The sequence below is a fragment of the Hemiscyllium ocellatum genome, chromosome 21 (genome assembly GCF_020745735.1).
Source record: "Hemiscyllium ocellatum isolate sHemOce1 chromosome 21, sHemOce1.pat.X.cur, whole genome shotgun sequence".
Taxonomy (NCBI): Eukaryota; Metazoa; Chordata; class Chondrichthyes; order Orectolobiformes; family Hemiscylliidae; genus Hemiscyllium; species Hemiscyllium ocellatum.
The window spans coordinates 16395333-16423007 of NC_083421.1; the positions used below are offsets into that span (position 1 = coordinate 16395333).

Genomic DNA, 27675 nt, shown 5'->3' on the forward strand with positions numbered 1-27675 from the left:
AAGTACTGTCTGGCAGATTGTTCAAGAGCATCAAGAGAAGTCAGAAAACTATTAAAAGAGAAAGCTAACAAATATGTAAGTTTTCACCTCCACAAGTGCCAGAACTGATAATTTTGGATTTCTACTGACCCACTCGTTTCCCAGAAGCCCAACCTGCACACTGTAGGTGTGCTGCTGGGACATTCTCTGAGGGAGAAGATTCAAATTCGCTGGAAACATGAGGAAAGAGACCACCCTTTTTAGCCACTGGCAACTGAACGTGTGAAGCTGAGAAGAACAAAAAAAAACTTTTGCAATAAATTCTGTGTCTTGCAATCGTGTAGATTAGATTACTTACAGTGTGGAAACAGGCCCTTCGGCCCAACAAGTCCACACCAACCCGCCGAATCGTAACCCACCCATACCCCTACATTTACCCCTTACCTAACGCTACGGGCAATTTAGCGTGGCCAATTCACCTGACCATCACATCTTTGGACTGTGGGAGGAAACCGGAGCACCCGGAAGAAACCCACGCAGACACGGGGAGAACGTGCAAACTCCACACAGACAGTCTGCCTGAGTCAGGAATTGAACCCGGGTCTCAGGCGCTGTGAGGCAGCAGTGCTAACCACTGTGCCACCGTGTACTCCACAATCACCTGATAAAGGAGCAGCACTCTAAAAGCTAGTGCTTCCAATTAAACCTTTTGGACTATAACGTAGTGTGGTGTGACTTTTCAATTTGAAAATGAAATAATGTTTAAGGGCATTTACTGGGTATGCTCCCTCCCTGGATTCCCTTCCTCTCCCTTCAGTTGCTGCAAATGAACACTTTCTCTCCCTCCCAGGATGAGAAAAGACACGGAAGGGGTTGGGTCGAGACATTTCTTTGCTCCCAGATGTTGCACAGAAGATGAAAGCTCACTCTGGAGACGACACCCTTTTGTGAGGTCACAATGGAAAGGTGGGGCTCGCCTGAAGCAGCTAGTGCCAATCTCTGTACGCCGGGTGCGCGTGGACACAAGAGCTCCTCCCCCACCCCGCAACCATAGTTTCCAGGGCAACCAGCTGGGGGCTCGGACCAGCGCGAGAAAGAGCTGCCCCTCCCCCCCCCCCTTTGTCCAACGGCTGAGGGTCTGGACACCGGGCCCGCACTGCGCCTGCTCCGGATAGCTGCAGATAAAGGGGGTGGGGAGGCTGGATGGTGGAGTTGGTAGGTCGGTGGGGACTGTGATCTGATTGGTTGATGACAGTGATGAATCCGGTAGGTGGATGAGGGAGCTCGCACTGCGCTTGCTCCGGACAGCGGGTCCGCGCTGTGCTCCTGCTGCCCCCAAGCGGCGGGGATTGTGTGAGCGGAAAACATCAGGATTTGTGAATTTTCTTCATTTAGAAGAACAGGACCAAGTGCTAAAAGAGTCATTTGATAAAACAGAGGCTGAGAGTGATCAGACCTTGACTGTTTAAGGTTTGTCTGTACGGTCTATGGGGAAAGGTCTTGTGGAAACCGAGAGGGAAGATCCTGAACGAATTTGAAAACAAGGATGGGAATTTTAACATTGAGGTGTTACTGAACAGAGGCCCTTATATTTCTTTGTTCATGGGTTGTGGGTGTTGCTGATTCGATCTACATTGATTATCCATTGCAGCTGCTGTGGTGAATGTGTTGCCATTGACCATATCAATGATGTTTGACTGCCCACTGTGGAGGCGGCTGTGAAAGGCAGATGATTTTTTTTCTTGGAGCTGCAGTGTTAATTTAGAATAGGTAAGTGGGACTGACTCTTGCTGCAAACCTCTTTTCTGTGGTCTTGTCTATGCCCAAGTAGCTTGGGAGAAGGGGCATCATGTGTTCATTTGTATGATGGGTACTTTCCATAGCAGCAACTGCAGAGCATAAATACTGCGGATAACTTTCTGGTATAGTTGAAAAAATTCCTGTTACTTTTGTTGGGTATTTAGTGCAGATTTTGGCTTCTTTGATTGTGATTGAACTACCTTTGGGGAATTGAGAAGGGTGGGGGGGGGGGCAGTGGGAAGACTTTTTGACAGAAATTAGATCAGTATGTTTTTAAATATGTATCCTGACTGATAGCGAAACTAACACTGACAGTTCATTTTCCAAGGTTTGGAATGAGATGTCATTTTGGAGGGCAATGATTAGTGGACGGAAATCTCAAACTAAATATTAATTTAAGAAATATTCTGGTGCTATTCCTGTAGACAATGACAATAAAGATCAAAGCCAAAGACTCCACAATCTCCTCCCTAGCTTTCCAGAGAACCCTCGGATAAATCCCATCTGGCCCAGGGATTTTCACATTGCCTTTTCCCAATGTGATTACTGATGAAAAATATTCATTTAGTGCTTCGCCTGTCTTCTTGGACTCCGTGCACATCTTACCAGTGATATCTTGATTGGCCCTAATCTTTATTTAGCAATTGTTTTATTCTTGATATACCAATAGAAAGCTCTAAGGTTTTCCTTGATCCTACCTGTCAACGACTTCTCGTGTCCCCTCCAGCCTCTTCTTAGCTCTCTTACTAGGAGTAAGGAATGCTGGCTGAATAGAGGAATGGAGATTTTGGTGAAGAGAAAGAAAGAAGCATATGTCGGTATGGACAGGAGAAATTGAGAGAATCCTTAGAAGAGTATAAAGACAGTTGGAGTATACTTAAGGGGGAAATCAGGAGGGCAAAGAGGGACAACAGATAGCTTTGTCACATGGTTAAGGATGATTCAAAAGGTTTTTATGAATACACTCAGGACAAAAGGGTAACCAGAGAGACTAGGGATCTCAAAGTTCAGTAAGGCAGCCTGTGTGTGGAGCTGCAGGTGATGGGGAGATACTAAATGAGTATTTTGCACCACTGTTTAATGTGGAGGACATGGAAGTTATAGAATGTGGGAAAATAGTTGGTGACATCTTGAGAAATGTCCATACAGAGGAGGTGGTGCTGAATATCTTGAAACACATAAAAGTGTATAAATCCCCAGGACCTGATCAGTTGTACCTAGAACTCTGTGGGAAGCTAAGGAAGTGATTGCTAGGCCCCTTGCTGAGATATTTGTATCATGGACAGTCACAGTTGAGGTGCCAGAAGATTGGAGGTTGGCTAATGTGAAACCATTGTTTAAGAAAAGGTGGTAAGGACAAGCCAGGGAACCAAAGACCAGTGAGCCTGTCGTCAGTGTGGGCAAGTCGTTGTAGGGAACCCGAGGGACAGAATGTACATGTATTTGGAAAGGCAAGGACTTGATTAGGGATAGTCAACATGGCTTTGTGTGTGGGAAATCATGTCTCATGAACTTGATGGAGTTTTGACCTTATAGAGATTTACAAAATTATGAGGGGCATGGATAGGGTAAATAGGCATTTTTTTCCCCTGGGGTCAGGGAGTCCAGAACTAGAGGGCATAGGTTTAGGGTGAGAGGGGAAAGCTATAAAAGAGACCTAAAGGGCAATGTTTTCACACAGAGGGTGGTACATGTATGGAATGAGCTGCCATAGGAAGTGGTGGAGGCTAGTACAATTGCAACATTTAAGAGGCATTTGAACATGAAGGGTTTGGAGGGATATGGGCCGGGTGCTGGCAGGTGGGACGAGATTGGGTTGCGATATCTGATCAGCATGGATTGTTGGACCGAAGGGTCTGTTTCCATGCTGTACATTTCTATGACTGCAAGTGACAGGGAGGATTGCTGACGGCAGAGCAGAGGACGTGATCTATATGTATTTCAATAAGGCATTCAACAAGGTTCCCCATGGGAGACTGGTTAGCAAGGTTAGTGCTCGTGGAATACAGGGAGAACTAGCCATTTGGATACAGAACTGGCTCAAAGAAGACAGAGTGGTGGTGCAGAGTTGTTTTTCAGACTGGAGGCCTGTGACTAGTGGAGTGACACAAGGATCGATGCTAGGTTCACTACCCCCCACCTTTTCCTCCGCTACATCGATGACTGTATCGGCGCTGCCTCGTGCTCCCACGAGGAGGTTGAACAGTTCATCAACTTTACTAACACCTTCCATCCCGACCTGAAATTCACCTGGACTGTCTCAGACTCCTCCCTCCCCTTCCTAGACCTTTCCATTTCTATCTCGGGCGACCGACTCAACACAGACATCTATTATAAACCGACTGACTCCCACAGCTACCTGGACTACACCTCCTCCCACCCTGCCCCCTGTAAAAACGCCATCCCATATTCCCAATTCCTTCGTCTCCGCCGCATCTGCTCCCAGGAGGACCAATTCCAACACCGCACAACCCAGATGGCCTCCTTCTTCAAGGACCGCAGATTCCCCCCAGACGTGATCGACGATGCCCTCCACCGCATCTCCTCCACTTCCCGCTCCTCCGCCCTTGAGCCCCGCTCCTCCAACCGCCACCAAGACAGAACCTCACTGGTTCTCACCTACCACCCCACCAACCTGCGCATACAACGTATTATCCGCCGCCATTTCCGCCACCTCCAAACGGACCCCACCACCAAGGATATATTTCCCTCCCCTCCCCTATCAGCGTTCCGCAAGGACCACTCCCTTCGTGACTCCCTTGTCAGATCCACACCCCCCACCAACCCAACCTCCACCCCCGGCACCTTCCCCTGCAACCGCAGGAAATGTAAAACTTGCGCCCACACCTCCACACTCACTTCCCTCCAAGGCCCCAAGGGATCCTTCCATATCCGCCACAAGTTCACCTGTACCTCCACACACATCATCTATTGCATCCGCTGCACCCGATGTGGCCTCCTCTATATTGGTGAGACAGGCCGCTTACTTGCGGAACGCTTCAGAGAACACCTCTGGGCCGCCCGAACCAACCAACCCAATCACCCCGTGGCTCAACACTTTAACTCCCCCTCCCACTCCACCGAGGACATGCAGGTCCTTGGACTCCTCCACCGGCAGAACACAACTACACGACGGCTGGAGGAGGAGCGCCTCATCTTCCGCCTGGGAACCCTCCAACCACAAGGTATGAATTCAGATTTCTCCAGCTTCCTCATTTCCCCTCCCCCCACCTTGTCTCAGTCGGTTCCCTCAACTCAGCACCGCCCTCCTAACCTGCAATCCTCTTCCTGACCTCTCCGCCCCCACCCCACTCCGGCCTATCACCCTCACCTTGACCTCCTTCCACCTATCCCACCTCCATCGCCCCTCCCCCTAGTCCCTCCTCCCTACCTTTTATCTCAGCCGGCTTGGCTCTCTCTCTCTTATTCCTGATGAAGGGCTTATGCTCGAAACGTCGAATTCTCTATTCCTGAGATGCTGCCTAACCTGCTGTGCTTTGACCAGCAACACATTTGCAGCTGTGATCTCCAGCATCTGCAGACCTCATTTTTTACTCACTACGTTTTGTCATTTCTCTAAATGATTGGATGTGAACAAAGGAGGTATAGTTAGTAAATTTGCAGATGACACCAAAATTGGAGGTGTAGTGGACAGCGAAGAAGGTTACCTCAGAGTACAATGTTATCTTGATCAGATGGGCCAGTGGGCTGAGGATTGGCAGATGGAGTTTAATTTAGATAAATGCGCAGTGCTGCATTTTGGAAAAGCAGGAGTTACACGCTTAATGATAAGGTCCTAAGGAGTGTTGTTGAACAAAGATACCTTGGCATGCAGGTTCATTGCACTTTGAAAGTAGAACTACAGGACGAAACGACAGTAAAGAATGCTTTTGGTATGCTTTCCTTTATTGGTCAGAGTATTGAATATAGGAGCTGGGAGGTCATGTTGCAGCTGTACAGGATGTTGGTTAGGCAACATTTGGAATACTGCACGCAATTCTGGTTTCCTTCCTATGTTGTGAAACTTGAAAGGGTTCAGAAAAGATTTACAAGGATGTTGCCTGGGTTGGAGGATTTGAGCTATAGGGAGAGGCTGAATAGGCTGGGCTTGTTTTCCCTAGAGCGTCAGAGGCTGAGGGGTGACCTTACAGAGGTTTTTAAAATCATAAGGGGCAGAGATAAGATAAATAGATAAAGTCTTTTCCCTGGGGTGGGAGACTCCAGAACTAGAGGGCATACGTTTAGGGAGAGAAGGGAAAGATATAAAAGGGACCTAAGGGGCAAATGTTTTACGCAGAGGGAGGTACGTGTATGGATGAGCTGCCAGAGGAAGTTTACAGGCTGGTATAATTGAAGCATTTAAAATGCAGCTGCCTGACCTACTGTGCTTTTGCAGCACCACACACTCGACCCGGATCTCCAGCATCTGCAGTCCTCACTTTCTTCAAGGAAGGGAGAGTATGTGGGCAGGTAACTGTTTGTAGGATTAAAAGAGAATCTCACGTCGACACTAGAATTGCGTATTCAGAATTATTACCCTGCACTGTCAGTGATTATTGTTTTGATTTTTAAAAAAAGTTTGGAAGGGAAAGGTTTGCAGACAGAAATTTCAAAGCTATCAAGCAAAAATCACATTTCTAATACTATAAATTAGAATTCAAACACTCGCTATAGGAGGCCACGTTAACTCAGTTGGTAGAAAATCTGCTTTTCAATTAGCAATTAAGGTCAACTTCCATTTTCTTTCATAACTTGCAGCACCATACATAAGCAGCTGTCTTTTGAGGTCTAACTGTGGACCAAGCAACATTTGAGCAGTATTATCTTGCTGTCAAAATCCCATTGACTATCCAGGACTGTGTGTCACTGAATATGCTTATGGGAAAACAAAATATATTTTTCCTTCCCTGGATGGTCTACTAACCTTATGGATAACAGCCAAATGCAATGAATAAATTATCCTGTCCAAATATGTTGATTCTCACTAATCCAGATTGAAAAAAAATCAATATAACACCGATCAGCCCACCTGACCAGCCCGTCTATACCCTCCTGTAAGCTAAGGCTACCCTCCTCACTACTTGCCATTCATTACTTTTGTATCATCCGCAAACTAAGTGATTAACCCTCTTACATTCAAGTCTAAGAGATTTACACAAGTCATTTATAAACCAGAAACAGTAAAGGCCAAACACTCAACTGGCCACTGGACACAGAACTCCAGTCAGAAAAATATTTCTCAATCATGTGATTAATCTCTCTCTCTTTCTCCAAATGCAAATGAAACCTGGCCCTCAGAATTACTTTCTGACTGGCTTGCAGTTTCATGGTTCACTCTCTGCTTCGTTCTTGAATAAAAGTTCCACTTTGACCCTCCTTAAGTCCTTTTGCAGCTTTCCTGTAGTCAGAGGGGAAATGAAAATTTTTGCAAGTGGCCCTGCCATTTCATCCTAACAAGTTATCACCGCAATAATGTAGGATACATTTCACCCGACTCTGGAGCTTTATTTGCATTTAAGCCTGCCAGATGACACTAAACCTCCTCCTCGCTGTGCAAATTTTTTTGAATTCTGTCACAAATATTCTCCCTGATTCGTGCCTCAACCAGGTCTACATCCTCTTGTTCCACATATAGATTACCTCTGTGGTCCTCAATGCACTTCACTCATTCTCCCATTGTCCTTTAACCATTAAACTACCGGTAAAACAACTGAGCATTTTGCTTTATTTTACCCGGCTGTATCAATTCCTGTTCCCCTTATAGCTCTCCTTACTTCCCCATTTAAATTCCCTGTTGTACATTAACCTGAAAAATATCTACTCACTGTGCACTCTGGCCAAATCATATCTGGTTTTATTAAAACAAACCAACTTGGAACTTACAGAACCATCCTTGTCCTTTTCTATAACAATGCTGAAACTCTGCAAAATGATCTCCCACTAATATTTCTACCACTTGTCTGCCTTGGTTACCTAATGTTAAGTCCAGGACCTGCCCCTATCCTAGTTGAGACTTCCAGATACTGGCTTCAAAAGCTATACGGAGTTTTAAAAAAAAAGGTTCCTCTAAACCTTTCACACTATGATGAGCATAGTGTGAAATCACACAACACCAGGTTATAGTCTAACATGCTTAATTGGAAGCACTAGCTTTTGGAGATCCAATCCTTCATCGGGTGGTTGTGGAGGACACAATTGTAAGACACAGAATTTACAGGCTATAACAGCTAGTGCTTCCAATTAAACTGCTGGACTATAACCTGGCGCTGTGATTTTTAACTTTGTGCACCCCAGTCCAACACCAGCATCTCCAAAACTTAATGCTGGGGAAGTTGAAATTCCTTGCTATTACGACCCTATTACGTTTACACTTCCCTGAAATTTCCCTCTTTACCTGTTCTTCCACCCAAATGGGTTTATTGAAAAAGAGTTTTTGAAATTGTAATAAATATCCTGAACATAATGGTGACACCCCCTCCTCTTCTGCCTCCTCCACTGTCTCACATAGAGACCCTATATCCTGGAGCACTGAGCCTCCAATCCTGCCTCTCTCTCAACCATGTCTCAGTGACAGTCATGTCACCATCGTCCCACATTTTAATTTGCATCCTTAATTTTTCTGCCTTGTTCATCAAACTCAGCATTAAAATCAATACCACTCAACTGTGTTAAACTCCCTTGTACCTTAACTGGCTTGTCAAGTCCATGCCTTCCTGACACATTTATTGATTGTCTTTAGATTCCATATACTTGCCACGTTAGGTTAAACACCACCCAACAGCACTGATAACTAAATTCCCACCATTAGATATAGCTGTAAGGCACATCACTCTGGACGTACCTTCTCCCAACTGCTCAGATGAAGTGTACACATGATTATCTCTCAGAAAGAGGCAGACTTGATGCAACATGGATTCAATGAAAAGCTGATGTGTATAATTTTTATCCCAAACAGGTCACTGAACCTGTGGTGTTTATAAACATCATCAAACCACATCTTCTGCACTCGTTTCTGGATATAGACAAAAGTAGCATCAAATCCACCACTGTCAGATAGTCAGGAACTCATTACAACCATCATCGGAAAAAGGTCGAGAAAACATGGTTTGGATATCATTAACAGCATCAAAACGCCACACTGATCGTTAATAGAACACTCATTGCGGATAGACTTTACCCAGTGTCACTGTACAACAACATATTTACAATGTGATCATTTTTAAAACATACCATACATATACACAATTATATCAACATTTACCTACATCGTCAGCCACTTTAACAGAGCTGGGTTTATTTATATCAATACAAACATCCCAATGACCAAGCTACATTCCTCGGTGTAAGGAAAAGCAAAACCCTTCACCTGTGATTCTTTGTGAATTTACTGGGGCATTTGCAAATAGTAAATCCATTTACATAAACAGAGCATGTGACCAATTCCCACCCAGTATGGATGACAGTGATTCCCAACCACATATGGAACAAGTGAAAGATCTCTCCCCTGAGTGAACTCACTGGTGCATCAGCTGGTGAGTTGACTCTGTGAATGTTTCTCACCAGTGTGAAGTCGCTGGTGTCTCTGCAGGTTGCATGATTGGCTAAACCTCTTCCCACAAGTGGAGCAAGTGAATGGCTTCTCCCCAGTGTGAACTCGCTGGTGACTCTGCAGCTTGGATGACTGAATGAATCCTTTCCCACACACTGAGCAAGTGAATGGTTTCTCCCCAGTGTGAACCCCCTGGTGTTCCAGCAGTTTAGAGGAGCAAATGAACCCCTTTCCACATTCAGGACAGGTGAACGGTTTCTCCCCAGTGTGAACTCGCTGGTGTATCTGTAGTTTGGATGACTGCACAAATCCTTTCCCACATTCAGGACAGGTGAATGGTCTCTCCCCAGTGTGAACCCGCTGGTGTATCAGCAGGTGGGATGATCGAGCAAATCCTTTCCCACATTTAGAACAGGTGAATGGTTTCTCCCCAGTGTGAACCCGCTGGTGTAACTGCAGGCTGGATAACTGAGTGAACCCCTGCCCACAATCGAAGCAAGTGAACGGTCTCTCCCCAGTGTGGACTCGCTGGTGTATCCGCAGGCCGGAGGACTGACTGAATCCTCTCCCACACTCGGGGCAGGTGAATGGTCTCTCCCCAGTGTGAACTCGCTGGTGTGTAAGCAGGTGGCATGACTGAGTGAATCCCATCCCACAATCCGAGCAGGTGAATGGCTTCTCTCCAGTGTGACTGAGTTGGTGAGTTTCCAGACGGGATGGGTAAAGAAATCCCTTCCCACAATCCTCACACTTCCATGGTCTCTCCTCAGTGGGATTGCGCTGGCGTTTGGACATTTCAGATGAATCTTCACAGACTGTTCCACACACAGACGATACGTGTTTCTCCCCAGTGTGAATGGTGCTTTTTCCTTCAATGCTCAAAATCCTGAAATAATGAGATTATTACAAACAGTGACTGTCAGATTTGGATGTGAATTTGCTTGAAATCTCTCACTGCAAAACAACCTTTCAAACAGAAAACAAATGTATTCGGAGAAATCAGAAGAACATACAGGCTGTGAAACTGAGAGAAAATAATCTGGTCACTTGCGGAAACTGTTAGATCATCGTTAAAACTGAACTCATTCATAAATGTCTTTCAGGGAAGGGAATGAGTTTTTGCACAAAATTACAGGAAGAGACAAGGTTGGAGAGTCAGCAGAAAGGAGAGGCATTTTATAGAGCTACCACCCAATGTTGTTCCTGTTTTCTACCAATCACGCTTCAGAGGAACTGGAGGGTAATGACAAGTATTTGTTCCTGGAAAGTTGAGTTTCAGGTAGATTGAGCACAGAAGAAGACAACATTGGGCACATTTGTCCTTATTAGTAGTACACTGATCAATAAATGGACCCGAGTTTGATTCTACACTGTGTGGAATGTGCACATTTTCCCCGTTTCTGCATGGGGTTCCTCCACGTGTACTGGTTTCCTCTCTCAGGCCAAAGATGCACATGTCGGATGGATTAGACATACAGGGTTAAAGGGATAGGGTGGGATGCTCTTTGGACAGTTGGTGTGATCTCCTGCTTCCTACGATTCTATGAGTAGAGAGGTTGGAACGTCATCTTGCAGCTGTGTAGGACATTGGTGAGGCCAATTGTAGAATATTGTGCTCAATTCTAGTCTCACTGATTTCAGAAAGATGTTACCAGGGTAGGACTTACACATTAATGGTAGGTTCCTGGAAATTGTTACTGAAAAGGAGACCTTGGGGTGCAAGTTCACAGTTGAAAGTGGAGATGAAGGTAGACAGGATCGTGAAGGTGGTGTTTGGGACAGTAGCTGTTCACGGTAAGTGCACTGAGTAGAGAAGTTGCGAGGTCATGTTATGGCTGCACAGAATATAGGTTGTAGTTATGTCTGCTACACTTCCATTTACTTTACCTGATGACCACCTATTTCCTTTCTGCCTGTGAAATCCTCACCTGCTGTATGACTAACTCGCTAAATTTGCTGTCCACAACATTCTCAGCATCAGGAATGCTCCACAGGGAGTCCATCCTCAGGTCCTGCTCTGAAAACCTATTACACAGTAGCTGCAGATGGACACATTTCCTGCACACATGACCACCAGGGACTCTGGAAACATCCCTTATCTCTCAAACTATGCAAGGAGCACGCCATGACTCGTCTCTAGATTCAGCTACTTACTGCCTTGAAGAGAATGTAAATGAGCTAGCAATCTTCCTTCATTTCAAGCATTTGTTATAATCTAAAATCCCTACCTTTACACAAGCTAACACATCCTTTTAAAAACCTAAAAAAGCCTAGTCTACAGGTATCACTTACAAATCGGCTATTCCCATTGGGGACTGTTTCACTTTTTGAACTGCCCGAACTGAGACTGAGCATCACATTCAGACTTTCAGCTTCGCCTTCTCCCTGTCTTAGCCAACTCTAAAGCACTCTCTTTGAACCAAGCATCACTCACTGTGCGACCTTTTCATTTTCATCGTCTGCCAACACTTAGACTGACCTCCGCCTCCTGTACTGTTCCAGTGCAGCTCAACAGACAGTTCTCAGGATCTGGAACATTCCACCTGAAAAAAGTGCAGGAATTCAAATCTATAAGGAATTTTAGAGGTGATTGAGAATAAGTTTATAGGTTAAAATCATGAAGTGGATGATTGAAGGAACTGTCATACTTAATCCCAAAGAGACAAAGTGTAATTTAGATAAATCTATGCTCCCTCTTAGGCCAGTATCTCCTTCCTCATTTACCAAGGTGATCTAACCACAGATTTGCACATTTTCTCAATTTACAGACAGATCAGATATATTTTCTCACAGACAAACCTTTCACCGTCCACAGTTAAATGACAATGATACTCAGATCCTGACGACTCTGCTGACTATCACAATTTGTTTTTGAGATCCCAGTCTCAATTATTATCGTACAATCTGCAGCACCCACCTCTGCCTAGAAACCACGTGCATCCCTGTGCCTTGCCCCTGATAAAGATGGCGGCGGTTCCTGAGCCGCGGAATCGGGAGTTTCTACTTCGGGTCTAGCAGCCTACACTGAGTGTTTATGAAATCTACAAGTCCAGAGTGACTCAATTTTCCTTTCGGTTTCAACTAGAACTCCCACCTTTCCAGCCGTCTCAGTCTTCTCCTCCCCTCGCACTCACCTGTCTGATGGTGCATGTGCAGTCAATGCTCACGTGTGGTCCCGCTGCTTTCGCCCCTCACTCACGCCCATTGGTTAGAAGATGAGCCACTTCTGCATGGTCCATCAGTCCTGCCCACTAGCCTCCTATTGGGCCAAAGCTGCCGTCAATCAGAGGGGCCCCATTGTGAAGTCAGTGGTGGGATTCCTCTTCACTGTCATGGGATGAGCTTCATCATTCAGTGAATGGGACTGGATCACACAGCAAAGGGAGAGGGGCTGGAGGGGTATTTAGTCTGTTGGGGCGGTACTCTCTCCCTCTGAGATACTACAAATCTGTCCCAACTGTTTCTCATTGACATTTTATCGTTTGATTTTTATCCTTTCCTCGCGTCCGAGGATTGTACTTCCAATCTCTTAACATTTTTCCTAAAGGACTGTCCGCCGGGATGTGGTCCTCGGACATCCCTCTCATATCTCCTTTAACACTTAAACAACTATTCTTATTTCCCATTTTAATACTCGGCTGTTTCTTTACGTAATTTAATTAACCTTACTGAGGTCCGGTGTCACCTTCTTCCACACCCTATTCAGGGTCCTGACCTACGCGTGGGGGAAATCCCCTCTTAACAACCAGTCTAAGGCTGGGTGGCCGAATCAGGTAGGCACTTTCCTCGTCAGATTAATCTAGCCAATTAAATATAAAATAAAGTATGTTGCCAATTCCCCATACTTCTCGTACATCCCCGACCACCAAGGCAATACTTAAAGGTCCATTTTTTTTAACCTTGGTCTGTACACAGTTACCTGGTCGTTTCAGCGAGCCCCGTCCTGTGGCAATACCCGGATATGTCCACCTGGCAGCAATTACCGCTGCCGACCCTGGTCGCCCGGATTCGCCTAACCCGGTCGCCCGGATATGTCCACCTGGCAACAGCAACTACCGCTGCCGGTCACCCGGATATATCCAACTGGCAGCAAATACCGCTGCCTACCCCGGTCGCCTAGATAATTCTTTTAAGACCTTTCTTACCTGGGTCTTGTGCACACAAGAGTTACCTGACAGAACCCGCCACGTATGCCCGTCTTGTTTCCAGCGTCTCCCAGTCCGGATCACGATTGCCCAAGCCGCCGCAGCAAGGAGGGAAACTAGAGACCGCTGAAATCAACGAGGTGCACCTTCTCCGTTTTCCCAAAAATGCCAAGCGACCGGAGCTTGGGATCCCGGGATGAGCCCCCAAATCTGTTAGAAACAGATTTTAATAAAATTAGATGAGACCACCAAAACTGGAAACAAGACTATTTATTCTACGATCTTGCAAGAAAGGGCATCAAATGCAGAAGCAAAAGAGCAATGAACATTCAAACTAGTACACAGTTATCCTTTTGAGCTGCGTGAGATCACCTCTTCTGACTCCTACATTACCCAATCAACTTTATTCTCTGACTAACTTGCGATCCACTCTTAGTATCTTTCGCCCCCTTCTGCAAGTTGGTGACCCCTCCCTCTAAGTGCTGATATAAGGAAGATTTTGCTAAACTTGTATCTTGATGTTCCTTTCACTTTTTCTGTTGGCTTGTAACATCTTCCATGGTTCACAGGTACATTTTTATTCCTGAATATACATTTTAACAATGTATCTTTTCTTGCCTAGTTTATGTGTTTCAGCTATCTCAGCTATTTTGCTGAGACTAAATTATTTAAACTATCACGAGGAAAGAAATTATTTACTAGAATAATTATGCACTAAAGTTAGTACACAATTATACATTTCCCTAGTGCTTACTGATTTAATCATTGTCTGCAGCTGCCCTTGACACTTGATTTATCAGCACTACTTAGTAATAAGCTTATTATCACTACCTTTTTGTGAAAAAAACACTTCCCCATTTCTTACAATGATTTGTCCAAAGGCCTTTTAAATATCATTAATGTACCCACCTCAACCACTTCCGCTGGCAGCTCATTCCATGTGTGTACTATCCTCTGTGTAAAAAAGTTGCCCCCAAGGTTCTTTCCCCTCTAATCTTAAACTGATATCCTTTAAAGCTCAATACCCCAAATCTGGAAAAAAGATTGAGTGTATTCACCCTATTTGAACTCAGTTATTGCTGGACATCGGAGCACATCTGGGAAAATGAACAAACAGTGAAATTCACAACTAATCTTGGAGGAACCTGTTTGGAAGAGGTCACAGCACGGAAACAGATAAGTGAATATTTTAAGCATAGCCTTTCAGAGAGTCTGCAGTAGTGAGTAGAGTGGGTTCTTTCTTGATTATATGTTATACTGAGATATGTCTACAGATTAAACTTAAAAATATAAGCCATAAGTTTAATGCAAACCGGAGCAGTGTTTAGTAGAAGAATAGGATAGTGTTATTTTCTGGGTTTATAGATTGAAAGAAGCAAAAATGGCCTTTAGTAGAGTGATGTGCTCCTCTTGTCAGGTGTGGGAATTTAGGAGGAGTTTATGTGTTACTGAGGATTATATTTGCAATAAATGCAGTTGGTTGCGAATCCTATCAGATCAAATGGATTGGTTGGAGAGACAGAGGCCATGAGGAATTTATAAGACCAAGGGGATGTGATGGATGGCAGTTATAGGAAGGGGGAAAAGTTGCAAATACAGTCACATAGATGGGTTAACTCCAGGCAAGGTAAGAGAGGTAGGCAGGTAGTGCAGAAGTCTTCTGTAGTTACCACCATTTCAAACAGGTATGCTGATTTGGAAAATGTCGGGGGTGATGGATTTGCCATGTTTCTAGTATTAACACAGGCTCTAATGCAATGAGGTGTATGTTGGTTCCAAGAGTTTGATTGTGTTAGGGGGCTCTCTAGTCCGAGGTACAGTCAGACGTTTCTGTGGCCAGCACAAAAAATCAGAATGGTGTGTTGCTTCCCTGGTGCGAGGATCAAGAATGTCACAGACTGAGGGCAGAATGTTCTCAAGGGGGAGAAGGGCTAGCAGGAGGTCATTGCACACATTGGAACCAACAATATAGGAAGAGAAAAGGTTGAGATTCTGAAAAAGATTACAGAGATGCAGGAATTTAAAAAGGAGGTCCTTGAGAAGCGTAATATCTGGATTACTCCCGGTGCTACGAGTTAGTGATGGCAGGAATAAGAGGATAGAGCAGATAAATGCATGGCTGAGGAGCTGGTGTATGGGAGAAGGATTCATATTTTTGGATCATGGGAATCTCTTTTGAGGTAGAAGTGACCTATACAAGAAGGACTGATTGGAAGGGGGCTAATATACTGGCAGGGAGATTTGCTACAACTGCTCAGGAGGATTTTAACTAGTACAGTTGGGGGGGGGGGGGGGGGGGCAGGGAATAAGACCCAGGGATACAGTGAGGAAAGAGATCAATCTGAGACTAGTTCAGCTGAAATCAAAGGTGAATCAAACAATCAGGACAGGCAAGGACAAAGCAGAGAACAAGGTAGGACTGTTAAATTAAACTGCATTTATTTCATGCAAGGGGCCTAACAGGGAAGGCAGATGAACTCAGGGCATGGTTAGGAACATGGGTCTAGGATATTATAGAAATTATAGACACATGGCTCAGGGATGGACAGGACTGGCAGCTTAATGTTCCAGGACACAAATGCTACAAGGAGGACAGAAAGGGAGGCAAGAGAGGATGGGAGTAGCGTTTTTGATAATATGACAGCTGTATTCAGGGAGAATATTCCAGCAAATACATCCAGGGATGTTTTTAGGTGGAACTGAGAAATAAGAAAGGGATGATCACTTTATTGGGATTATAGTCTCCCTAACAGAGTGAAATTGAGAAACAAATTTGTAAGAAAATCTCAGTTATCTTTAAGAATAAGCGGGTGGTTATGGTAGGGGATTTTAACTTTCCAAACATAGACTGGGTCTGCCATAGTGTTAAGGGTTTAGATGGAGAGGAATTTGTTAAGTGCATACAAGACAATTTTCTGATTCTCTAGTAGGTACATCCACATACTGAAAGTGCAAAACTTGACCTACTCTTGGGAAATAAGGCAGGACAGGTGACTGAGGTGTCAGTAGGGGAGCACTTTGGGGCCAGTGACCATAATTCTATTTGTTTTAAAATAGTGATAGAAAAGGATAGACCAGATCTAAAAGGTTGAAGTTCTAAATTGGAGAAAGGCCAATTTTGACGGTATTAGCCAAGAACTTTTGAAAGTTGATTGCCTACAAATATCTGCCTCCAAAATGATGGCTGGAAAATGGAAAGCCTTCAGAAATGAGATAACGAGAATCCAGAGAAAGTATATTCCTGTCAGGGTGAAAGGAAAGGCTAGTGGGTATAGGGAATGTGGATGACTAAAGAAATTGAGAGTTTGGTTAAGAAAAAGAAGGAGGCATATGTAAAGTATAGACAGGATAGATCGAGTGAATCCTTGGAAGAATATAAAGGAAGTAGGAGCATACTTAAGAGGGAAATCATGAGATCAAAAAGGGGACATGAGATAGCTTTGGCAAATAGAATTAAGGAGAATCCATAGAGTTTTTTTTTACAAATACATTAAGGATAAAAGGGTAACTAGGGAGGGAATAGGGCCCCTCAAAGATCAGCAAGGCGGCCTTTGTGTGGAGCTGCACAAAATGGGGGAGATACGAAATGAGTATTTTGCATCAGTATTTACTTTGGAAAAGGACATGGAAGATATGGACTATAGGGAAATAGATGTTGACATCTTGAAAAATGTCCATATTACAGAGGAGGAAGTGCTGGATGTCTTGAAACGGTCAAAGTTGGATAAATCCCTGATCAGGTGTACCCGAGAACACTGTGGGAAGCTAGAGAAGTGATTGCTGGGCCTGTTGCTGAGATATTTGTATCATTGATAGTCACAGGTGAGGTGCCAGAAGACTGAAGGTTGGCAAACGTGGTGCTACTGTTGAAGAAGGGTGGTAAGGACAAGCCAGGGAACTATAGGCCGGTGAGCCTGACCTAGGTGGTGGGCAAGTTGATGGAGGGAATCCTGAGGGACAGGATGTACATGTATTTGGAAAAGCAGGGACTTGATTAGGGATAGTCAACATGGCTTTGTCCATGGGAAATCATGTCTCACAAACTTGATTGAGTTTTTTGAAGAAGTAACAAAGAGGATTGATGAGGGCAGAGTGGTAGATGTGATCTATATGGACTTCAGTAAGGTGTTCAGCAAGGTTCCCCATGGGAGACTGATTAGCAAGGTTAGGTCTCATGGAACACAGGGAGAACTAGCCATTTGGATACAGAACTGGCTCAAAGGCAGAAGACAGAGGGTGGTGGTGGAGGGTTGTTTTTCAGTCTGGAGGCCTGTGACCAGTGGAGTGCCATAAGGATCAGTGCTGGGTCCTCTACTTTTTGTCATTTGCATAAATGATTTGGATGCAAGCATAAGAGGTACAGTTAGTACGTTTGCAGGTGACACCAAAATTGGAGATGGAGTGGACAGTGAAGAGGGTTACCTCAGATTAAAACAGGATCTTGACCAGATGGGCCAATGGGCTGAGAAGTGACAGATGGAATTTAATTCAGATAAATGCGAGGTGCTGCATTTTGGGAAAGCAAATCTTAGCAGGACTTATGCTTAATGAGAGTGTTGCTGAACAAAGAGACCTTGGAGTGCAGGTTCATAGCTCCTTGAAAGTGGAGTCACAGGTAGATAGCATTGTGAAGAAGGTGTTTGGTATGCTTTCCATTATTGGTTAAAGTAGTGAGTACAGGAGTCGGGAGGTCATGTTGCAGCTCTACAGGACATTGGTTAGGCCACTGTTGGAATACTGTGTGCAATTAACTCTGGTCTCCTTCCTATCGGAAAGATGTTGTGAAACTTGAAAGGGATCAGAAGAGATTCACAAGGATGTTACCAAGTTTGGAGGATTTGAGCTCTCCGGAGATGCTGAACAGACTGGGACTGTTTTCCCTGGAGCGTCAGAGGCTGAGGGCTGACCTTATTGAGGGGTATAGATAGGACAAATAGACAAAGTCTTTTCCCTGGGGTCGGCGAGTCCAGAACTAGAGAGCATAGGTTTAGGGGGAGAGGGGAAAGATATAAAAGAGACCTAAGGAGCAACTTTTTCACGCAGTGGGTGGTACATATATGGAATAAGCTGGCAGAGGATGTGGTGGAGGCTGGTACAATTGCAACATTTAAGAGGCATTTGGATGGGTATATGAACAGGAAGGGTTTGGAGGGATATGGGCCGGGTGCTGGCAGGTGGGACTACATTGGGTCAGCATGGACGGATTGGACCGAAGGGTCTGTTTCCATGCTGTACATCTCTATGACTCTCAGCTGAATCTCTTGAGAAAAGGAAGAAGCAGGCTTATGTAAGGATGAGACATGAAAGCTCAGTTATAGCACTTGAGTATTACAGGTCAGCAAGAAAGAACCAAAAGAGAGAGCTAAGAAGAGCCAGGGAAGGGACATAAGTAGTAGTTGGCAGGTAGGATCAAAGAAAGCCCCAAAAGTTTTCAATTGGTATGTCAACAATAAAAAAATGACTACAGAAAGATTACAGCCAATCAAGGACAGCAGTGGGACGTTGTGCATGGAGTCAGAAGAGTTAAGATTAGTGCTAAATGAATACTTTTTGTTACTAATCACACTGAAAAAAGACAATGTATTGCAAGGATCTGTTTTAGGGCCACGGTTTGTCATTTTTATAAATGACCTGGATGAAGATGTAAAAAGGATGGCTTAATGAATTTGCGGAGGACACGAAAGTCTGGGGGTTGTGGACAGTTCAGGTGACAGAGGGATGTAGATAAGCTGCAGAGCTGGGTTGAGAGGTGACAAATTGAGTTTATGCAAACAATTGTGAGCTGATTCATTTTGGATGGAGTAGCAGGAATACAGAGTACTGGGCTCGTGGTAAGATTCTTGGCAGCGTGGATGAGCAAAGATATCCTGGTGTCCACGTACATAGAGGGATTATAAACAGCAGCAGTTGTTGTCCTTGTTCGGGAGAATAAAAGTTCCTGTCTTTATTACGGAGAAGAGCAGTTGCTTTTTATATTACAGGGATCGGCAGTCCCTGGGAATGTTTTCGATAGGAACAGTCCTGTGTACATATACACAGACAGTGCTAGTCTCGAGTAATCATAGAGAGCAACAGTCCTTGTCTCCGTCACTGTCATTATTATAGAGAACAGCAGTCCTGTCTACATTATTGAGAATAGCAGTTCCAGTGTATATTGCAGAGTACAACAGTCACTGTGTAAATTTTAGAACAGCACGCCATGTGTACGTTATAGAGAACAGCATTCCCTCAGCATAATGTAAAGACGGTCAATTCTTCTGACTTTATGCAGAATGGCGCTCCTGTACACAATAATGAGAATGGCTGTCACTGCATATATTATGGAGAATATTGTGTAATTTGTGAAGAACAGTAGTCCCTGGTTATAGTGTAGAGAACAGCAGTCCCAGTATATATCATAGAGAACATCAGTTCCTGTGTAATTTCTGGACAACGCAGACCTTATGTAAGTTATAGCGAGCAGCGGTCACAGCGTAGGTTATGGATAACAGCAGTTACTAAATGAATTATGGAGCGCTGTAGTCCCTATCTTTATTGTACAGAACAGCAGTTCCTTCCATATTATGGTTAACAGTAGTCAAAAGTGAGGACTGGATATTATAGGCAAGAGTGTGGTGCTGGAAAAGCACAGCAGCTAAGGCAGCATCCGAGGAGCAGGAGAATCAGTGTTTCGGGCAAAAGCCTGACATCAGGAATTTTATCAGTCATCCCTATTGATATTCTGGATAACAGCAGTTCCTATCTGTGTTGGGGAATAGCAGTCCCTCTTTAAAATTATAGAGATCAGCAGACCCTGTACATTTCACAAAGAAGAGCAGTCCTTCTGCATATTACACAGGACAGCAGATTTTTCTAGAAACCCACAGTGTGGAAATAGGTCCTTCGGCCCAACAAGTCCACATCAACCCTCAGAACAGTAACTCAGCCAGACCCATTCACCTACCCTATTTATCCCATATTTACCCCGGACTAATGCACCTGACACATCCCTGAACACTGGGCAATTTAACATGGTCAATCCACCCTAACCTCAACATCTTTGGACTGTGGGAGGAGGCTGGAGCACAGAGAGGAAACCTACACAGACACAGGGAGAATGTGCAAATTCCACACAGACAGTCGTCCAAGGCAGAAATCAAACCTGGGTTCCTGACGCTGTGAGGTAACTGCTAACCACGAGCCCAGCATTCCCTGTCTATTTTAAGAACAGCAGACCCCGTCTTTATATTAGACAGCAGCAGTCACGGTGTTTATTATACTAAACAGCAGACCTGGCAATAGCATAGAAAACAATAGTCTCTAATGAAGGTCCTTTGCCCGAAACGCTGATTTTCCTGCTCCTCAGATGCTGCCTGACCTGCTGTGCTTTTCCAGTACCACTCTGATCTAAACAACAGTCCCTGTCTGCTTTATCGAGAACAGCAGTTTCCATCCATGGTGTCAAATGTGGCAGCCTTTGTCCACATTATAGAGAACACCAGTCATTGTCTATACTGTGGAGATTAGCCCATCCCTTCGTGTATCATAGAGAAAAGCTGTCCCAGTCTACATTATAGACAGTAGCTCCAATGCATGTGACAGAGATCAACAGTCACCGTGTTTGTAATGGAGATTAATAGTAACTGTCCATATGATGGAGAAAAACAGTCCATGTTTAAATATTAGAGAGCAGCAGTGTTTGTGTATATGCAGCATAGCCACAGTCCCTGTCAATAGTATGGAGCAGACATTCTCAACAGGGATCAAATGACCCCCTTAGTGGCCCAGGCACATTTGAAGGTGGCCACAGACTGAAAACTGTGAAAGGGGAGCCCCAAGGGTTTATGGGGGCCCTTGCAACAGAACCGAAGAAATAACAAAACAACAAATCTTCATTGAGGTCAATAATTCCTCCTGTTTATAATATCTTTCCAACACACCACATGAATTTGGTGCACCTGGTTTAAGCTCCTCCCACACAGCCTCACTCAGAGTCTGTCATGAATCAGACTGCACTGTGTTAATGAATTCAATCAAGGGTTAGAACATAGAACATAGAACATAGAACATAGAAGGATACAGCGCAGTACAGGCCCTTCGGCCCTCGATATTGCGCCGACCGAATCCTACCTAACCTATACTAGCCCAATAACTTCCAAATGCCTATCCAATGCCCGCTTAAATGACCATAAAGAAGGAGAGTTCACCACTGATACGGGCAGGGCATTCCATGAACTCACAACCCGCTGTGTGAAGAATCTACCCCTAACATCGGTCCTATACCTACCACCCCTTAATTTAAAGCTATGTCCCCTAGTAACACCTGACTCCATTAGCGGTAAAAGGTTCTTAGTATCTACCCTATCTAAACCCCTAATCATCTTATATACTTCTATCAGATCTCCCCTAAACCTTCTCTTCTCCAATGAGAACAGCCCCAAGTGCCTCAGCCTTTCCTCATAAGATTTTCCTACCATTCCAGGCAACATCCTGGTAAACCTCCTCTGCACTCGTTCTATAGCTTCCACATCCTTCCTATAGTATGGCGACCAAAACTGCACACAATACTCCAGATGAGGCCGCACCAGAGTCTTATACAACTGCAACATGACCTCAGGACTCCGGAACTCAATTCCTCTGCCAATAAAGCCCAGTACACCATATGCCTTCCTCACAGCACTATTTACCTGGGTGGCAACTTTCAGAGATCTGTGTACATGGACACCAAGATCCCTCTGCTCATCTATTATCGCCATACTTCAGTAAAGGCCAAACACACAACTGAGCCAAGCCACTGGACACAGAATTCCAGTCAGAAAAATATTTCTTGATGATCACCCAATGTTTCCTGCCACTCAGCGAACTGTGGATCCAACTGACCAAATTTCACTAGATGCAATGGGCTGTTAGCTTTGAAATTAGTGTTCCACGCAGTCTACAAAAGTATTCATTTGTATCCAATTGTGTCAATCAAAAAAACTGAATCAAGTTGGTCAGACATAATCACTTTACAAAATACATGCAGACTGTCCGTGATTAAATCTCTCTCCAAATGCAAATAAAACCTGGCCCTCAGAATTACTTCCAATAGTCTCCCCACCACCAAGGTGAGGCTGACTGGCTTGCAGGTTCACAGTTCATTCCCTGCTCTGTTCTTGAATAAAAGTTCCACTTTGACCCTCCTTCAATTCTCTCGCAGCTTTCCTGTAGTCAGAGGGGAAATGAACATTTTTTGCACGTGGCCCTGCCATTTCATCCGAACAGGTTAATCGTCACAATAATGTTGGATGCATGTCACCTGACTCTGGAGCTTTATTTACATTCAAGCCTGCCAGATGACACTGAACCTCCTCCTCTCTCTAAACAAATACCTTTAAATTTTATCAAAAATATTCTCCCCGATTCACTTCTCATGAGTGAACACTGATATACAGTATTCATTTGGAACCAGGCCTACATTCTCTTGTTCCACACATAGATTACCTCGGTGGTCCTCAATGCGCTTCCCTCATTCTCCCATTATCCTTTAACCATTAAACTACCAGTAAAACAACTGAGCATTTTGCTTTATTTTACCCAGCTGTATCAATTCCTGTTCCCCTTATAGCTCTCCTTATCTCCCATTTAAATTCCATTTTATACATTAACCTGAAAAATTCTGCTCCCTGTGCACTCTGGCCAAATCATATCTGGTTTTATTAAAACAAACCAACTTGGAACTTACAGAACCATCCTTGTCCTTTTCTATAACAATGCTGAATCTTTTCCAGAGTTACGATAACTCTGCAAAATGATCCCCCACTGATATTTCTACCACTTGTCTGCCTTGGTTACCTAATGTTAAGTCCAGGACCTGCCTCTTCCTTGTTGAGACTTCCAGATACTGGCTTCGAAAGCTGTATGAATCTATTTTAAAAGTCACTCTAAATCTATCACACTATGACAACCAAATTTGATGCTAAAAATCACACATACCAGGTTATAGTCCAACAGGCTATAAATTCTATGTCTTACAATCATGTACTCCACAACCACCTGATGAACAAGCAGTGCTCCAAAAGCTACTGCTTCCAATGAGACCTGTTGGACTATAACCTGGTGTTGTGAGATTTTTAACTTTATACACCCCAGCATCTCCAAAAGTTAATGCTGGAGAAGTTGAAATTCCCTATTACGACTCTATTACATTTACACTTCCCTGAAATTTCCCTCTTTACCCGCTCTTTCACCCAAATGGGTTTATTGAAAGAGTTTTTGAAATTGTAATAAATACCTGAACGTAATGGTGACACCCCCTCCTCTTCTGCCTCCTCCACTGTCTCACATGAAGAACCTATATCCTGGAGCACGGAGCCTCCAATCCTGCCTTTCTCTCAACCATGTCTCAGTGACAGCCATGTCACCATAGTCCCATATTTTAATTTGCATCCTTAATTTTCTGCCTTGTTCATCAAATTCAGCATTAAAAATCAATGCCACTCAATTGTGTTCAACTCCCTTGTACCTTAACTGGCTTGTAATGTTCATGCTTTCCTGACACATTTATTGATTGCCTTTAGATTCCATCCCCTTGCCACATTAGGTTAAACATCACTGATAACTAAATTCCCACCATTACAAGCTATATCTCACTCTGGATGTGCCTTCACCCAACTGCTCAGATGAAGTGTACACATGATTATCTTATCTTTAAGGCACTCAGAAAGATGTAGACTTGATGCAACGTGGATTCAATGAAAAGCTGGTGTATATAATTTGTATCCCAGAAAGGTCACTGAACCTGTGGTGTTTATAAATATCGTTGAATCAAGTCTTCTGGACCTGATTCTAAATATAGACAAAAGCAGCTTCAAATCCAGCATTGTTAGATAGTCAGGAACACATTGCAGCCATCATCAGAAAAAGTTCCAGAAAACATTATTTGAACATGAACAATAACAGCATCAAAACGGAACAATGATCATTAATAGAATGCTCATTGTGGATAGTCTTTACCCAGTGTAAATGTGTTGATGTACAGTGACAATGTGATCATTTTCAAAACATAACTTACAGGTGCACAATTATATCAACATTTACCTACATTGTCAGCCCCATTAACACAGATGAGTTTATTTATATCAATACAAACAGCCTAATGACCAAAGTACATTCTTTGGTGTAAGGAAAAGCAAAATCCTTCACTGGTGATTTTGTCAATTTGCCGATGCAAATACTACACATAATAAATCCTTTTACACAAACAGAGCAGGTGAACATGACCCACCCAGTGTCATTTCACTGGTATGCTAACAGTTTGGATTTCAGTGAATCCAGTCCACATATGGAACAAGTGAAAGGTCTCTCCCCTGAGTGAACTCACTGGTGCATCAGCTGGTGAGTTCACTCTGTGAATGTTTCTCACCAGTGTAAAGTCGCTGGTGTCTCTGCAGGTTGCATGATTGGCTAAACCTCTTCCCACAAGTGGAGCAAATGAATGGCTTCTCCCCAGTGTGAACTCGCTGGTGACTCTGCAGCTTGGATGACTGAGTGAATCCTTTCCCACACAGTGAGCAAGTGAATGGTTTCTCCCCAGTGTGAATGCCCTGGTGTTCCAGCAGTTTAGAGGAGCAAATGAACCCCTTTCCACATTCAGGACAGGTGAACGGTTTCTCCCCAGCGTGAACCCGCTGGTGTATCAGCAGGTGGGATGACCGAGCAAATTCTTTCCCACATTCAGGACAGGTGAATGGTTTCTCCCCAGTGTGAACTCGCTGGTGTATCTGCAGGCTGGATGACTGAGTGAACTCTTGCCCACAATCAGAGCAAGTGAATGGTCTCTCCCCAGTGTGGAGTCACTGGTATATCCGCAGGCTGAATGACCAAGCGAACCCACCCCACACTGGGAGCAGGTGAACGTCTGTCATCAGTGTGGACTCGCCGGTGTTCCTGCAGGCTGAAAAACTGAGTGAATCTTGACCCACAATGAGAGCAAGTGAATAGTCTCTCCCCAGTGTGGACTCGCTGGTGCATCTGCAGGTGGGATGACTGACTGAATCCTCTCCCACACTCGGAGCAGCTGAATGGTCTCTCCCCGGTATGAACTCGCTGGTGTGTCAGCAGGTGGCATGACTGAGTGAATCCCATCCCACAATCCGAGGTGAACGGCTTCTCTCCAGTGTGACTGAGTTGGTGAGTTTCCAGACGGGATGGGTAAAGAAATCCCTTCCCACAATCCTCACACTTCCATGGTCTCTCCCCAGTGGGACTGCGCTAGCGTTTGGACATTTCAGATGAATCTTCAGACTATTCCACACACAGACGATACGTGTTTCTCCCCAGTGTGAATGGTGCTTTTTCCTTCAATGCTCAAAATCCTGAGATAATTACAAACAGTGACTGTCAGATTTGGATGTGAATTTGTTTGAAATCTCTCATTGCAAAACAACCTTTCAAACAGAAAACAAATGTATTCAGAGAAACCAGAAGAACACACAGGCTGTGAAACAGAGAAATTAATCCAGTCACTTGGGCAAACTGCTGGATCATCATTAAAACTGAACTCATTCATAAATGTCTTTCAGGGAAGGGAATAAGTTTTGACCAAGGTTGGAGAGCCAAGCAGAAAGGAGACGCATTTTATAGAGCTACGACCCAATGTGCTTCCTGTTTTCTACTCATCGCCCTTCAGAGGAACTGGAGGGTAATGACAAATGTTTGTTTCTGGAAAGTTGAGTTTCAGGTAGATCGAGCACAGAAGACAACATTGGGCACATTTGTCCTTATTGGTAGTACACTGATCAATAAATGGACCTGGGTTTGATTCTACACTGTATGGAATATGCACATTTTCCCCGTTTCTGCATGGGGTTCCTCCATGTGTACTGGTTTCCCCTCTCAGTCCAAAGATGCACATGTTGGATGGATTAGACATATAGGATCAAAGGGATAGGGTGGGATGCTCTTCGGACAGTTGGTAAGATCTCATGGGCCAAATGTCCTGCTTCCTATGATTCTATGAGTACAGAGGTTGAAACATAATCTTACAGCTGTGTAGGACATCGGTGAGGCCAAGTGTAGAATACTGGATTCCTGAAGAAGGGCTTATGCCCGAAACATCGATTCTCCTGATCCTCGGTGCTGCCTGGCCTGCTGTGTTTTTCCAGCACCACATTTTTCAACTCAATTCTAGTCTCACTGATTTCAGAAAGATGTTACCAGGGTAGAACTCACAATTAATGGTAGGTTCCTGGAAATTGTTACTGAAAAGGAGACCTTGGGGTGCACGTTCACAGTTAGTTGAAAGTGGAGATGAAGGTAGATAGGATCGTGAAGATGGTGTTTGGGACGCTAGCTGTTAACGGTCAGTGCATTGAGTAGAGAAGCTCCTCGGATGCAGCCTGACCTGCTATGCTTTACCAGCACCAGTCTAAATTATTATCGTCTAAAACAAATTCACAAAACAAAATTCACTATCAGTCCAAGAGAGAAATCAAGAACAAACAGTTCCTTTGGTTTCAGTTTGTGGAAATGCTCCTCTTTATACCACCCCGCCCCACACCAGGAAGAAACATGTGCACTGACTTAGAGTAGCACTGCAAAAGCACAGCAGGTCAGGCAGCATCCGGGAAGCAGGAAAATCAACGTTTCGGACAAAAGTCCTTCATGAGGAAGGCGATTCATCATTCCTGCCTGACCTGCTGTGCTTTTTCAGCACCACTCTACTCTGCAGCTCCCACCTCTGCCTAGAAACCACGTGCATCCCTGTGCCTTGCCCCTGATAAAGATGGCGGCGGTAACCCGGGACCTAGCATCACCTCAGTTCCTGAGCCGCGGAATCGGGAGCTTCTACTTCGGGTCTAGCAGCCTACACTGAGTATTTATGAAACCTACCAGTCCAGAGTGACTCAATTTTCCTTCCGATTTCAACTAGAACTCCCACCTTTCCGACCGTCACCGTCTTTTCCTCCTCTTGCACTCACCAGTCGGGGTGTAATGCGCATGTGCAATCAGTGGTCACGTGTGATACCGCGGCTTTCGCCCCTCATTCACACCCATTGGTTGGAGGACGAGCCACTTCCGCATGGTCCATCAGTGCCTCCTATTGGGCCAAAGTTGCCGTCAATCAGAAGGGTCCCATTGTGAAGTCAGTGATGGGTTTCCCCGTCATTGTCATGGGATGAGCTTCATCATTCAGTGAATGGGACTGGATCACACAGCAAAGGGAGAGGGGCTGGAGGGTAT

At 44.5% G+C, this 27675-nt stretch overlaps 1 protein-coding gene and 1 pseudogene across 4 annotated transcripts; both read right to left on the bottom strand.

Moving 5' to 3' along the window:
• Positions 1–8782: 8782 nt before the first annotated feature.
• On the bottom strand, positions 8783–27409 carry LOC132825750 (zinc finger protein 239-like). Of its 4 annotated transcripts, none has more exons than XM_060841198.1 (4): positions 27325–27409; positions 13500–13683; positions 11808–11871; positions 8783–10214 (listed from the first exon to the last, which is right to left on the bottom strand). In XM_060841198.1, the coding sequence occupies exon 4, from the start codon at positions 10121–10123 to the stop codon at positions 9305–9307; it is 819 nt and encodes a 272-aa protein (XP_060697181.1). In that variant the 5' UTR covers positions 10124–10214; positions 11808–11871; positions 13500–13683; positions 27325–27409; the 3' UTR covers positions 8783–9304. The 4 variants fall into 4 exon arrangements, with proteins under 4 accessions (XP_060697181.1, XP_060697180.1, XP_060697182.1 ...); XM_060841197.1 differs by having other exon boundaries at positions 13474–13683; XM_060841199.1 differs by lacking the exon at positions 11808–11871 and having other exon boundaries at positions 12128–13683.
• The window catches only part of LOC132825751 (gastrula zinc finger protein XlCGF57.1-like), a 32607-nt pseudogene continuing 29403 nt past the window's right edge, over positions 24472–27675 (bottom strand).